At 34.0% G+C, this 16,208-nt stretch overlaps 1 protein-coding gene across 1 annotated transcript; it reads right to left on the bottom strand.

Moving 5' to 3' along the window:
- Window positions 1-1,073: 1,073 nt before the first annotated feature.
- Window positions 1,074-12,948, bottom strand: LOC124357642 (N-acetylglucosamine-6-phosphate deacetylase). Its single transcript, XM_046809617.1, has 5 exons — window positions 12,536-12,948; window positions 6,714-6,853; window positions 5,696-5,830; window positions 4,095-4,224; window positions 1,074-1,201 (listed from the first exon to the last, which is right to left on the bottom strand). The coding sequence occupies exons 1-5, from the start codon at window positions 12,741-12,743 to the stop codon at window positions 1,089-1,091; spliced, it is 726 nt and encodes a 241-aa protein (XP_046665573.1). The 5' UTR covers window positions 12,744-12,948; the 3' UTR covers window positions 1,074-1,088.
- Between the last annotated feature and the right edge of the window lie 3,260 nt (window positions 12,949-16,208).

Here is a 16,208-nt window from a genome sequence, read left to right on the forward strand (position 1 = left end):
TTATCCCTTCTATAACGAAAAGGAATTCATGGAGGAAGACTTAAAGATAACACTCGCAAGATAGAACTTCATTTTTATGTAACATTGTTTTGACGCCAATACCGATCTCTATGATTGTGTAAATAAAGAAAGATTGTCTATTGTCTATTGTTTATTGTCTACAAACTTTTGTTAGCTAATGTTTTAGAAATAAAAAATGTTTGATCTTGTTGAATAAAACAACAAATTTTTTTTATTAAATGACAATAGTGTATTCTCGTCTGTTCTCAAATTAGGTTGAAATATTGTTCGATAAACCTTCATCATATTTTAAAAAAGTTTAATTTTTTAATAGACTATCTTTAAAATATAACATTTTATTCTATAACATTGCATAGAAACATTTATTTATTGTACAAAAACAGAAACATGGTTTGAAACTTAAACAAGCACCAAATGGAATTATCTACATTTGTTGTACTCCAGCTAGTTACACTGTAAGAATCTGTACCAAACCAAACATTTAAAATGGTGTTTTTGAATAATGTGGGAAGTAACAGAATGACAAACCTTTAGCTTTTCATCTAATAAGGCAGGTAAAGAAATCACCTCTAATAATTTTTTTCATTTAACATAAAAATTATTCTTGTCTTAACTCTCCAATAACAATAGTGACGTGGCTATGATGGGAAGAGTTGATTCATTGCAAATGTTTAGTTCAACTCCATTTTACCTTCTGCTTTGCAGCATCTGAAATCTGACAAAATTGACTCCTGGAATCTGGAGTCCACATAGTCTGGATCAAAAATGTTATAGTCTAGGTGTGTTTGATGTCTAAAAGATACAGAGTTTGTTTTGAGCTTCTTCATTACAGACATTTTTATATCTCTTCAGACAGACGTGGACTCCAGATTCCAGGAGTAAAGTCTGTAACAGTATTAGATTTCAGACGCTGCACCAAGCAGAGAATGAAATGGAGCTGAACTCAACATTCACAACAAAACTAAGTTAATTTATTCTTATGAAAGACACTCTTTCGTAATTTTGCTAAACTACAGTACGATTTGAACGAAAGAAATACATTATTAAAAGAAGCAATTAAACCAAAGCTATTGAATCCACCTGAAATATACCGGCAGCATAGCGTTGAAAAGATGAGTGATGAGAGAGGCTCCATGTCTGGCTGCATCCTCACCTATCTGCAGGTCTGCAGTGGAGTGTCCTGAGACAAGTTCATGTGACAATTACTTATAGAAATAGTTTTATACTCTCTTATCTCATATTTGTTCACATTTTATTTTACGTTTCTATTATTAGAAATAGAAATAGAAACATTTTTTATTTCCAAAAACATATACACATAGACATTACATTTATTTACATTTGATAAATAGTAAATTACCCTTTTACAATACTTACTAAGTGGCGATCAAATAAAACAATTTAATTTTAAGTATAGTATTTGGATAATATTATTTATATAATTTAAGTAAACTATTTATTACATATTAACATATATTCTAAATGGAAATTAGCCTACATGGGCAAGCAGCCTGTGCGTAGGCTAGAGATTATTATATGTATTATCAAGATTCTTATTTGCTTTAGACATATATAAATACAACTGACATCATCAAAATTCTTAATACACTGTATAAAGAGCTTTCATAAGGTGTAATGATTAAGTTATAAAACTACTTCATAATAAGTGCATAAGATATAATGCAGCCTTGATAAAAAATGTCAGGATGTCACAGTTAAATCAGTTGAATAAGTTCAGAAGTTTTCGTATATTGTCATAATCCTTGCAAAATTTTCCACCCAAAAAAAACCTGTGATTTTGAACAACCTCAGTAGCAAGTTTTTCTAGACATCCAGAAATACAAAAAATAGTTGTCTAACTGAGTTCTTAACCATCTCAAAACTATGATATTTATAATTAACCTATGTTAGTATAGAACTATGCTGATCTACTCATCTTTTTTTAAGTACAAATGACGCAAGTTAACAGCAACATTAATATTTTTTTCAATCCAGTTTTGCTTGTTTCCAGATATTAATGTAATATATGACCAAATGGATGCCCATGTGCAATGTGAAGTGTGTCTTTACAGTACTGTACATAAACAGTAATACTGTACTGTAGTATGTCATTACAAATATTCTAGTATGTATTCTAGTGCAATAACATTTTACATTTGTGTTCCACTTTCCTGAACAAAAATCTAAATATTTTTCAGAAATGTTCTATTATCAAAACAATGGATTATTTGAAAACCCTCAGCACCACAAGTGTTTCGGATAATCTGTACACTATTGTATAACTGTTCCATACTTTTGATTTTTTTACTTCGTCCACTAATCTTATACACAATATACATATATTGTGTCTTATATACAATGTGTCTTATACACTATAATAGTGTATATTGTTTGATTGCCGGCCATCAAAACTGTGTAGGATGGTCGAGTATATTCCTACCATTATATGATGCATGAAGTGTAATATTGCAGAAGGAATAAAGATATTTTCATTTCATTTCATATTTTCATTTCATCATCTCTGTTTTTACTCTTTATAATAAAACACTGGACTATGGAAAACAGAGCACTTTAATTTTTTAAAAATGTCTATAAGTAAATAACCAACTAACACTATAAAAAAGCTAAACTATAATTTTAAACAACATTGTAATAAGGGCTACCCAGAAAGTAGATTATGTTTCGCTCTGTATCTGCTACGGGCAGGACTATCGTGGCCATTTTGATGTCAGGGCGTTTCTCTGTTCAGTGGCTATCCAGCCATGCTAGTGAGAGGTTACTGTCGCTCCTTGTTGTTTTACAATAGCAGTTTAAAATGTTGTGATGCAATTGAAAATCCTCCAAGCTGTAAAAAGCGGTCAGTAATAGGGTTTTTGTTGGCTATACACAATAAACCAAGATTTATCACCAACTCTGTGAAGTTTATGGAAACGATATGATTACTGAAGGTGGAGTACATTAGTTAGTTGTGCATTAGGTTTAAAAATGGCCGAACTAAGGTGCACGATGACGAACGAAATAGACGGCCAAGCATTGTAACCAATGAAATTGTCTCTAAAGTTAACGAGAATATTAAAGAAGACCACTGATTTACAATAACAGAACTCTCACTTAGTTTTCCTCAAATTTCACAGAGTTTGTTGGACCACAAAATTGTTACGTAGAAGTTAGGTTGCCATAAATTTTGTGCATGACGGGTACCCTGACCACAAACGACAAATCGAACTCGAGAAGTCCTGGATGCTTTTAAGTGGGAGGTGTTTCCACATCCGCCTTACAGTCTGGACCTTACACCCAGTGACTACCACCTACTTCTAGCAATGAAGACCTGGCTTGCGAGGCAGTGCTTTCATGAAGACATGGAACTGCAGAATGGGGTGACTACCAGGTTGAGGTCTCAGGTGGCAGAATTTTATGACTAAGAAATTTTAAAACTAATTCACCACTATGATAAGTGCCTAAATTTATATGGTGACTATGTTGAAAAATAGTATTTTAGTGTCCCTTTAAAATGTATACAATTTTTCTTGTAGTTTCTTTTTTGTTTACATCAAAACGTAATGTACTTTCTGGATTGTCCTTGTAAATAAAATTTATTACTAATCTACTATTTTCTAATTATTCACGTATGTGGTTTCTGTTTTAAAAATGCTTATCAAAAAGTACCGTCATTGTTGTTATTTAAAAATCATGATTTTTTCTGGCCTTGGTTTAAAAACATATGAACATATCTTGAAAATATTTTAAGCAAATGCAGGAATGATTCTCTATGAATGAAATATACTGTACATGTAAACATATCCATGACTGCAACTGTTCATTAAAAATAGTTTACAATGAGGCATAATTTTGTTTTTGCTTACCTAAAAATTGTTGACAAAAATCAAAGACATTTTTTGAAGCTAGGAAACATTCTGTATATGACTTGTATATGAAACTTCATGCATGTTCTCAAATAAACAATATATTCTAGGACTGCTAACATTGAAAGCATTATGAAATGAATCACAACAAAATGATCTGTGATCATGGCATGCACAGTTAACTAAGTATACAGTTATAACAGATCTTACCCAAGGAAACTGTAATGTCTTGCTTAATCAGGGCAGGTATAACGTTCATGGCCCCTGGAATCTCCGGAGCTAGGGTTACAATCTTTACATCATCCAAGCTTCCATAGACATCCCTTACAGCAGCCATACCCTGTCCAAAAAATTGTTTAAGTGTGTGTGTAATGTATTTAAACAGTTAAATTATAAAAAAGTTCAACCAAATAAATAGTTAAGATGTATAACTACAATATTCCCTTCAGTATCTAACACAACCACAAATTAAAGCTGGCCTACTTTTTAATAGTAGAGAAAATCTCTTTAATTTTATTTGTATAGTATGTGAGGGGGCATCCAAAAGAAACTAAAATTAGTTTTTTAAAGAAGCTATATTTTTTTACAAAAAAAATCTTATCCCCTTCAAAATACTCTCCATTACACTGACTTGGGGTACATTTGTCCAATTGGTGATTCCATTGTTTAGAACATTTTTATACTCATCTTCAAACACGAATAACAGCTCTAATATCTTTATCAATATCCTTTCACATTCCTCTTCGTACATGGAAAAAAGAATAACAAGGAGCTGGATCAGGTGGGTATGGTGTATAAGATGGTAGTACCATGCCATTTTTGTAAAAAAACTGGCAAACAGATGGTTGTTTGTTGGTGTGTGTTGTTATGTAAAAACGTTAAGTAAAAACATTCAAATAAAAAGTTCGATTACAGTCTTGACTGGTGGAAGGAACGCATGAATTATTCACTCTACATAAAAAGTACAAGAGCATTATTTTGATATTTGATTTGACTTAACAGCATTCTTTCAATGGAGGACAATGATGTCTTTCATAAACTTGATTGTTGCTATAATTAAGAATCATAAACACAGTACTATGACTTATTTGTCAATAGTGATCTTCAAGAGGAAATCTGGATCAGTTTCAAGCTTTCAAAGCATGATTGATATCCATCAACTCCATGTTCTTTTAAATTGTCAGAACCCAAAGCACAAATTTGGCAGCAATCCTTTCCATTCCCGAATTTTCAGTTGAATTTGCTGAACTGAGCTCAAGTACTTCATTTATCTCTAATAATTTTTCAATGTTCTGTAGTCATTTTGTGAGTGCTAGTCTTAGAATTTTCTCAATATTTTTGTTTGGTCAGTTGAAGATTGTACAGAATAAGGTTTGTCTTCAATCAACATGTCAACATTTTTAAACCAGAAAACTAGTTATATACTTATTTTTTCCTTGAGTCATCTTTGTTTCCGTTTTCAACAATGAAACTTTTAGCAGCATTTTTTCTGAGCAGGAAGCAAAATTTCAGAGATGTACGATGTTTACTTAAACTTAACATTTTAAGAAATGAAGAAATAGCTAAACAGCACTAGGAAAAACAATTACAACAGATTAATAGAACAAACTAGACCGTTGTACGTGCAGCACTGAACTGTCAATGAGCTGTACTACACACGCCTACCATGGAAATTACATACTTAAATAAGCCATGCCCCCACCGCACTATTCCAACATTATCTTTTGGATACCCCTTTTTATAGTTATACTTGAAAAATAACAATCAGTATTATATTGCAATACATAAACTTTTTCAATCATAAATATTACCTTTTCCAGGCTATGGATGGCATCAGGGTTGTGAGCTCCTCTTTTCTCTGGATTTATAAAAGGTCCTTCCAAATGTATACCAATTACATTTGCTCCGTGAGTTCCCCCAGTAGCTTTTTTTATCTTTGGAATCACCTATAGTTGTGGAAAATAAACCATGGACATTTAAAATTTATACACTTGCTGTGTTTTTAACAATACAAGTATAAATTAGATTAGTTTCCTTTAAAAATGTTAAATAAGACATAAAGTTCAAAACAATTTTAAAAACATGTTAAAATCTTTAGATTGTTAATCACTCTTCCAAAATTTAGATTAATAATACTATTTTAAACAATACAGTAGGTTGTTTAGAAGCATGATATATAGTCTAGAGTTGAGATGTAATAGAGGAAAGTATCACTACCCAGAATGGTGTCTTCTTAAGGTGAATGGAGTAATTAGAAATTTATGAGATGTACATTGAGATCCTGGACATGGGTGCAAGCAGTGCAGTCTAAAGGATGGAAAGTAAATATTCCCGTCATACAAGCTTCATTTCTGGTGGGATGATATAAATTTTTGCAATAAAATGCAAGTGGCTCCGAGGAATTGTTTGATTACTGCTACAATGCTGCTTGGCACTAATTGTTGAGTAACTTACAATGAAAAAATGGTCAAGTAAGCATTGTGGCAAGGATGAACCTGGAATGTATAATATAAGATAAGGTGTTCCATCATAAATCAAAGGCTTGGGTAGAGTTCAAGCATTCAAGAGACACAATTTAAACATTTTACCTTTAGACAGAAAGCACTTATTGTAGGGCAGCAATGTGTCGAAGATGTTAGCACTAAAGGTTGAGCAAGCTGATGAAGCATTGAAAAGTACATATGAACTATGGACAGATCAGTGAAGTTCGGGATGGCAGTAATATGCTCAAAGTGCAGATTCAACAGATATCAGAGACACTTTGTCAATAAACTAAATTTTGTTAATTAAATATATCACCACTAATTTAAATATGTTTATGTTCATTACCTTCCTGTATGTCTCTGGAAATGACGTTACTAGGGTTGGACAAAATGAAGTCACACCGTGGGAAAGAATTCCTTTAGCTACTTTTTGCAAACCCTTTTCAACGGTATCAGTATTGTGAGAAAAATCAACTCCAAAACCACCTGCAATCAATCACAACAAAACAAGTTATCAAAGTATTAACATGAGATAACATGAGTTATCATGGTTTTAATAGTCTTCCGACAGTTTATTACTGTAAAAACCCATAATCCATTCACTTCATTAGATTAGGATTTTCTTTTAGTAACAATTTTATTCGGTCAATCTGTTTTGATCTATCAGTATGTTTCCTTACTCATTAAATTGTGCCATAAAAAATGGATGAAAACTAAGAAAATGAAGTGTGTTGGCTACAAGAGACTAATGGTGACTCTGATAGTCCCAGTGAACATGATGACGATGACAGATATTCAGAAATGTCTTCTTCAGATTCAGAAAAACCAAGTAGCCATAAAATAAATACAAAGAACTCTGGTATCAGAACCATCTACTTCTCAAAATGATATTGATTTATTTGCTGACAATACAAGTGTTGTGTATCTTTAAATCTTATTCGAGGGCGTCCAATTACTAGCGAATTTCTATTTGTACAGATTGTGAACATGCTCCTGTTCATACAAATACCATTTGAGGATGTCACATATTGCCTGGTTATAGGACCATACCTAATCAAAGAATGAGCCAAAACCAACTTTCTGTTCCTTAGTGTCCTCCAATGTGTTATATTGGGGTAAAATATGATGTATTTTTGAATATGTACCACACTTCCACTGCGACTAAAACCCATCTCCAAACTATCATTACAAAATTACCAGGTGTAATGAAAGCAGCCCAAATTCACAAAACATGAATAGACTGTTTGAAGATTTTTTCCCTGATTCAATGGTAAGCGACATAGTAAAGTTAACCGACCAAAAATTTACTAAAATGAGCAGAAAATACCGAAGGAATCACCAAGACTGCCAGCTGACAGATGAAACAAAGCTGTCAGCATTTTTAGGTTTCATGTACTGTACATAATCAGGTTCAAGAAAAGTGGTCTCTTCCATTTAGATGAGCTTTTGTGTACACATGGCACAGCACTTGAAATGTTTGTTTCCACTATGTCCGAGCGACAATTTAGTTTATTATCACAGGCACTGAGATTTGATGAGACTACTACACGAGTTGCAAGTAAAAAACATAATAATTTGGTCCCCATCCATGAAATGTTCAAAGGATTTGTGAGCAGATGCAGTAAAGTTATTGTGCTGGTGAAAGGGTAACCAAAGAAGAAATAATGGAACCATTCGGGGGTTGTTCTAGTTTATATGAAAAGTGAACCCTGTCGATATGAAATAATCTATGCATTTGTGGACTCTAAAGCGTTCTACACGGCATACATGGAAGTTTATCCAAGTAAGCGGCCAAAGAATAGTCATTTGATATACCTTATGATGTGTCAAGTGTGGTAAAATGCTGTATTCGAGTTATTGATGGTACTGGCTGTAATGTGACAATAGGCAATTTTTTACCTCAATATCCCTTGCCAATGAGCTCTATGCTAACCACAAACTGACCGCGGGTGGAACTTTTCAAAAAAATAATAATACCAAACGAGCTTCTCGAGATTTCTGAAAGATCTAGGTTTTCGCCATTATTTGCCTTTTCAAGATCCCCAAATTATTGCTCTATGGTATCTTATGTACCAGACAAAAAACACTTTTATGTTACTGTCTACACTCTATGTCAATGGTATTATTGATAAGAGCACTTAAAGGTATTATTGATAAAGCCTGAGATAACATACTACAACACAACAAAAGGGGATAAAGATGTGATCGACCACCTGAATACTGAATATTGTGTTCTCCAGATAATTGTAGATGGCCGTTTACCATATTTAACAGTAATCTGATCATGGGTGCAGTCAATGCTTTTATAATTTTAAAGGTAAATAATGATACCTTTGATTATTCAAGAAGAATCTTGTTGATGGAACTAGGCAGAGTTTATAAAAATTAAATTACTCAAAATAGTTCTAATCAAAACATTTTCAATTGTTACCAAACAGAAAATTAAAAATTGTCTTGGCGATGCTGAAATAACTAGAATACGTAGAAGCACAGTCTGTCGAACCGGCTAATGGAAACCTCCAAAGTGTAATTACTGCTCTAAAAGAAAAAGTGGATACATTAGCAACAATTCCAGTAATATGGAAGGAGCATGTTGCTTCAACCACCTTTGTGTGTACAGACTGTAGCAACCGAGGTGACAGTGAGTAAGTTATAATCGATCAGTTTACCTTCTTATAAATGAAGAAAATTGAGACTTTTTACCAATAATGCTAAAAATACTTTATTTTATTTATAGTGATACCTACTACTTGTTTATTCCTACAATAATATGAATAAAACTTCTTTTCTTTTAAGTAGTACTGTTTTTTTAGAACCTTGTAGTGAAGTTGTTTTACAGATCTAAAGCATTTTTAAAGAATGTAAATTAATTGTCTGATAATTTTTTAAACTTAAGAGAAATATATTTGTAAACTACTCCATACTAAACTTAAAATATTATTCTCAATTAATTGTATACCTTGAAAATATTGTTTAGTTTTGTGTTTAGTCTTTAAATTATGTTTATTGTTAGTAAAAGTTACTTTGTGATGTGCAAACATGACAAAAATCTCCACACCCGACTAATGATGTGAATTTTTTTAGGTCTGTCTATTGATGGGTTAAATATATTTATGTGATTTAAGTTTTCTTATATTATTTGTATTATAAACTAATACACCTTTGTATACTGAAAGGTTACAATAACTTTCCATACCTAGTATGTACTAACCACCCTTTCTCTTATTATAGTAAACTATAACTTCCTGTTTCTTAGCTTATGGATTTTAATCAATCTCATTGTGTATACATGGTATCAGAAGAACAGCCTTGTTTTTATTAGTGACATATGGAAGTACAGTTGTACCACCATGGAATACATAAAATGAAGATTGATATTTCTTTTTAATTTTAATGGTACCAACAAAGATTAATCATCTTGCTCTTAACTGATTGACGAGTTCAATAGAGGTAAGCCGATAATCTCCAATTGTGTTTAAATTGATCCCTTTAATATCTATTGTCAATCAGAGAACTCATATTGTACTCAAGTGTGGTCCAACTGTAATGATAGATGACTAGTCAAGTTCCTTGGCATTCACCTGAATATAGGGTTGACTTGAAACGACCATGTGGACAGTATTTGTGCTAAAGTTTCTAAGGGTATATTTGTCTTGAGGAAGCTCTCCAAGTTCTGCCTTATATATATATCAACTTTACCTACGGGATTCCAGGTACTTTGGGATTATACCGACCACACCCAGACATGAATCGTTATTTGACATTTTGCTTCTACTGATTACTAGATTAGCGTAGAACAATATTTCGTCAATATAAAACAGGAATTGTCTTATCGCAAACCCCTCCCCATCCTCAGACAGAGGTCAAAGTCGAGCGGTCTAGTAGATAACGTGATTGCAGAGTCTCGCCGCCCATTCAGCTGGTGCGTCGCTTTGTTGTACTTCCGTGGTTTAGCTCTACATTTCTCCAAACACAAAAATTCAATAAAAATAAACATTACCAAACTAAAACTAAACTCTTTATTGAAAAAACACTCAAAACTTGTTTTTATTCTTGATCACACTCCGCCACCCAAAATGCGAGTGCCTCCGGCCCCGCGCTGATGTTGACGAAAGAAAAACATGCCTCGAGATAGTACCTATCAGTAAAATATCAAATTCTAGAGGGGCTGATTAGAAATATAAATTGAATTGTAATGCAAAGGCAATTATGTACCGTGTAAATCATGTGATGCCGCGCGGCCTGCCGTAATCGGGATTCTCGAGAAAGATAAGATAACAGCGACAACAATACCGATCACAATACCTGGAAATGCTTGTAAGTTTGTAATTTTGTAATTAAAGAGTTGTTTTTTCGTTCTATCATGTTTGTTTCTATAAATTTATATTTTCGTGTTCTTCATACTGGTGTGGTCGGTATAATCCCAAAGTACCGGATTCCACTTTGGGGAGGCTGTTCAGACACTGCATTCGCAAGGTTAAAAGCTGCTCAGGTCATTAAAAATGTGAATCCTGGAGAGTCATGGAAGCCAGCTTTCAGAGAGCTGATGCTGTTGACCTTACCCTGCATCTATAATACTCAAAAATACTCTATAGTGTATGAATAAAGGTAGTTTTATATGAGGGCTAGACATATACACTAACAATACTAGAGGCAGGGATAACCTACGAATTGGACAACACAGGATGGTGGTTTATACAAACTTCTCCTCTAAGGCCGATGTTATCCTAATCAACACTCTCACTGATTCTCTGAAGAGAGCTCATACGCCAAAAGCATTCAAAGTTTGGTTAGAACGTCAATTAGCTTCTGCAGTCTTCTAATCGGTGGGGGAATTCCTTGCTAACAACTGGGAGGCGGGTAATATATCTGGCTCAAACTAGAAGGGATAACATAGAAAGAGTATGAATATGTGTAGATTATAAATGTTAAGATTTCTGAGTGACACATTGAATACAAAATGTATGTTGTAAAATCGATATATTTGACTTTTATTGCTTAAAATTACATTTGCCTCAAAACATACAAGTATTCACCATCAAAATACACACACACACATTTGATTTTGTATAAACAGCTTGCCATATGAAATTAGTTTCTTTAACAGTTTGGAGACTGCATCTGCCTTGTTTTCTTATTAATGTTCTTTTCATGTAGTAAAGTCATCAAGTCTTAGACAAGAAATAAAAATTTCAATCCTTTTAGAATATATTGTTGCTAAAAAATATATGTCCTCCAAAGTAACTGAAAAGGGATGTAATATCCTCATAACCTGATTTAAAAATTAAATTATAAAGGAACTAGCTGTTTCCCGCGGCTTCGCACGCGTCTCTTAAGCTTTGCCCGTATATTTCTTTGCCTTCAAATAGTGTTTGGCTATTTAATATACGTAACTGTGTCGTAATTGCAGTTTATAATGTGCAAGCGCTTTGATAACTTTTATATCTTGCAGTACAGCCTGGTGGTGAGTTACATCAATGGGCATTGCATAGGCTATAAACCTTCTACATAGAAAAATACAAATAAATACAAATTTTCATAGTGATCGGTCCAATAGTTTCTGAGTCTATAAAGGACAAACACACAAACATTCATTTTTTATATATTATTATTGATCATTGGTGCAATCTGAATTTAAAATTAGGCAATGACGTCTTCTATGCAACCTGCATTACACTACTGATCAAGTACTTTACAATAAAAATAGCGCTAGTTTAGGCATGACGTCTAGTAACGTCATTGGCTCGGAAAGGGATAAGGAATTTAGGGTAGGGCGGGTACTGTATTATCTGAGCTTTAATTTACGTAGGTACTATCTCAAGGATATTTTTCTTTTATTTAGCAAGAAGTGTGGGGGAGACACCACCAAAGCCCGATAGCCAGGGGCATTTCTGTTATTATGTGGGCTTTCCTCCTTTTATATCTATTACACTAATATCCTATACAATTCCTTATTTAAAGTTGAAATTTTGACAAATAGTGTGAAGTGGCTAAAGTAAATAATTGCCAAATAAAGAGTGTAGTAAGCTTATTAGTCTACATCATAGGAAAATAAGACTACTTAAAATCAGCCAGGTGTGAGAGAGTCACACAGTTAAAGCTCTGTCATTATTAAATAAATCTGGTACAAGATTAAAATCTCAATTAAAAGAAATAGGTAATGCTTACCATTTATCTGTACATCAATAAAACCTGGAGCAATCAAACATCCATGGCAATCAACCTTTTTATCTGATTGTATTTTTTCATCAAAGAATACATTTTCGGGATTTATAATTTTACCATTCCTTACCCACAAATCCTCTTTGATTATTCTGTGGTATCTCAAAATATTGCAATTAATAAATTGTACAGTTTCTCCACTTATCTTCACCATTTTTTATATTTACACTGCCTAGGCCAACAACAACTTAAGGCTAAAAACACTGGTCGTTGACCTCGATATCATCCAACCTAGTTTCCCTCCCCACTTCATTTATCTTAGATAACCTCTACTCTCCATAAAACATCAACAATCAGAATAAGTCACTTGGTTTTGACTTGACTGACATTTCTACATCAAAAGAACACTTTTTTGACAGTCAGTTGAAATGTTTTTTTTTTTCAGCAAAGCTCGGCTCGAGATTCTCAATGAGACTGGGACATACAGTAAAAATAAAATTGAAGCACAAGACGTATCACACCAAAAACCTTTTACTTTTCGAGAGAATAGTTTTTTAGAATTGCTTTACGAATGAACCCTTCTTCTTAGAGAAGCGTTGAATTAAATAAGAACCAAATACTTCTCTATACAACTATTACTTAAACAATCGTCTTTCAAAAACCATAAAACTCTCTTTTCCTTACTTCATCCCATCGTCCTAGATCAGTTTAATCTGTTTTAAAAAAACTGTTTCAACGATTCATATCTACACGCTTGATTACATTTTTTTCTCCTAACATTATAACTGAACAACATTTTGATTTCAGGAGAGCTTATTGCACTATTAATTGACTGCAAAGAGTGGTAGACTTTTTAACTTGTGGACTATAAACTAAAAATGGTACATCGGGGGTTATTTTCGATGCTAATTCTGTATTCAACAAAGTATAGCACAAAGGAATTTCATATAGATTAAATTAAATTCCTTGCATCAACTATTAAATGACTCCATTCTAAACTCTTGTTTTGTGACAGATTTTCGAGTGAGGTATGCATAAGCTTACAGTAAACATAAACCAACAAGAGTTGGATTCCTCAAAGTGCAATTGTATCCTTCTCTCCATTATCGTTCTCTTTACATTTGATTTGCCATAATGCTCAGATACCACCACCGCCACTTATGCCAAAAAAAAAAAAAAAAAAAAAAAAAACACAAATTTATCCTTAATTAAAAGGCTCTCCAAATGTCCCGTAGTGAAATAGGACAGACCCACATTATTGGAAAATGGTTTAAAATGTGAAAGTAAAGTTATTTTGACTGTTTTTTTGGTTTTTTTGAGAGGCCTATCCCCTTTTAAGCCTTATTCTGTCCGACCTCATGGGCCACTGGCCTGTGCGCGGATCTTATCAAACAGAATAAAGGGGAAAGTCGATACAGTACGAGGTTGATTGTACTGATAAAAAGTGCAACGGTCACAAACAGGATTTGAACCTGCGCTATCTCTAACTCAGACCCAAAGTCCAACGACTTAGACCGCTCGGCAATCGGCACTCCAAAAAGCAAGGTCAATCGTAGAGGTTATATTTGTAATACAGTCGGATTAAACAACAAAAAAATCCTTCTATGCAATATCATTCTATATTTATGGCTATAATTCGACACCAGACTCACATGGTTTCATGATATAAAGTGCAAAATACTACAGTTTAACGCCCGACTCAAATTACTATGCCAAAACAAAATCAATTTTTTATTTGCAATTCATTTCAATATTTCAAAAACGTCCTCATTTTTGTTCATTATAATGTTATAATTATATTTTAAAATGTTCGGTTGATAATTGTAAACTGCACCACATATAGATAAGGGTTGTTGCATATTTTGTTGTCTCGTGTGTTATTCATAGGTTATATTGAATTTGTATCTTAGAAAAGAAAAAGGAACTCTGGCAACGTACAAGATTTGTCTTCCATATCTGTTTTTCATGCTGATCTGCTGATTAAAAAAATGCTTATTATTTGTCTTATAATAAAAATTTGAAAATGAGGTTACTATGTTAAAAACAGAGATAAGAGGAGTTGCTGTAATATGTAGTAATGTAGATTGAAGATAAAATAAATAAATAAATAAGGCCTTTATTCTTGAGCGGATTTCAGTTTACAATCTGTTTTACAAATCGACTCACTCAAGATATTAGATATTACGATTGGGTTCTTCCAGAGAGGTCATGAGGAAACTTTTACTCCCACTTATTTTACGTCCGGTGGACTAGCATGTTGGTAGCAGGCTTGTTTCCCGTTTGCGTGAGGGGGAGACGGAAGTAAGGGGAACATGACTTGATTATGGCCAGCTACAAAGGGAGAAAACTTTAGTGGGTAACACAATAACGAAAATGAATAATGAATCCTTCATGTCACCTTTCCAATTCGATCTCTTTTAGGAGAAAGATCAAAGTCTGGTGATGGGACTGAAAGAAAGTCGTGATTCTTAGTCCAACACATTTTCCAAAATCCTTTTTACATAAATTTAATTAACATAAATCTTCATTTCACTTGTAAAAGAAACAAGATGATAACCATGACAGGGTAATAAGTATATAGCAGGCATGACATATTGGTGATGGATAGCTTTGTTGAATTTAAATTGTGGTTTGAAATTGTCTTTGGACTGGAGCTGTACAGCGAGAATCGGCACGGTTTCTGCACCGCCTTTTACCTGATACCTGATGTCTTCTTCATTGACCAGCGTTGCTGGATTGAAAGCGTCACAATAAAATAAATAACTAACTAAATTCTACTATTTACACTATTTACAAATGCAAGTGGCGGCAAGGCTAGGCTATGTTGCTCGCGTTCTCGAAAAAATCTCTGATTGAGTAGAGAGGGTTGGCCAGGGACCACTTCCTAAGCCTGCATTCAAAGTCCCTGCTCTCAAGAGCTTTAAGATGTTGAGGGAGGCAGTTGTACATTCTTACTGCTAATGCGGGGAAACAATCTCTTGTCTTGCCTAGCCTACAGGAGACTGTATTTAGTTGTGAGCCGTTCCTCAGCCTGTAGGCATCCTGAGCTTCACCCCTAGTTCCGAAGGCTGCAAGGTTTTCCTTGACATGTAACAAGCTGGCGACAACATACTGGCTAAAAACCGTTAAGATCTTAAGTCGGTTGAACAAGGGCTTGCAGTGATCTAAGAAGCCTGCAGATGAGATGATACGCACAGCATGTTTTTGCAGCAATAAAATTTCGGCACATCCAGAAGAATGACCCCAGAGCAGCAGACCGTAGAGAATGTGGCTATGAAACAGCCCATGATATATAGTGACAAGATGTTTTTCCGTCAATAGAGGCTTCAGTCTGCGCAACAAGCAGGTCACTCGAGACAGTTTCTTACTTAGTTCTGCCACATGCCCGTTCCACGTAAGTTTGGAATCAAGAGTAAAGCCCAAAAGTTTAACACTCCCCACTGTATGGTTAGCTAGAGATAAGGTGCATGTTAACTCCTGCGTTTTGGAAAGGTTTAGACTGAGTTTGTTGGCTGAAAATCATTCCTTAGCTCTGTCATAGACTTGGAGCGCTTGAGCTCTCGCATCTTCAGGTGTGGGTCCCGCTTTAAAGAATGTAGAATCATCTGCGAACAGAAGTACATCACCCACCAACTCTAGGTCATTAATTAGTACCAAGAAGAGCAAGGGTCCGAGAACC

This window comes from Homalodisca vitripennis, chromosome 3 (assembly GCF_021130785.1).
Source record: "Homalodisca vitripennis isolate AUS2020 chromosome 3, UT_GWSS_2.1, whole genome shotgun sequence".
NCBI classification, from domain to species: Eukaryota; Metazoa; Arthropoda; class Insecta; order Hemiptera; family Cicadellidae; genus Homalodisca; species Homalodisca vitripennis.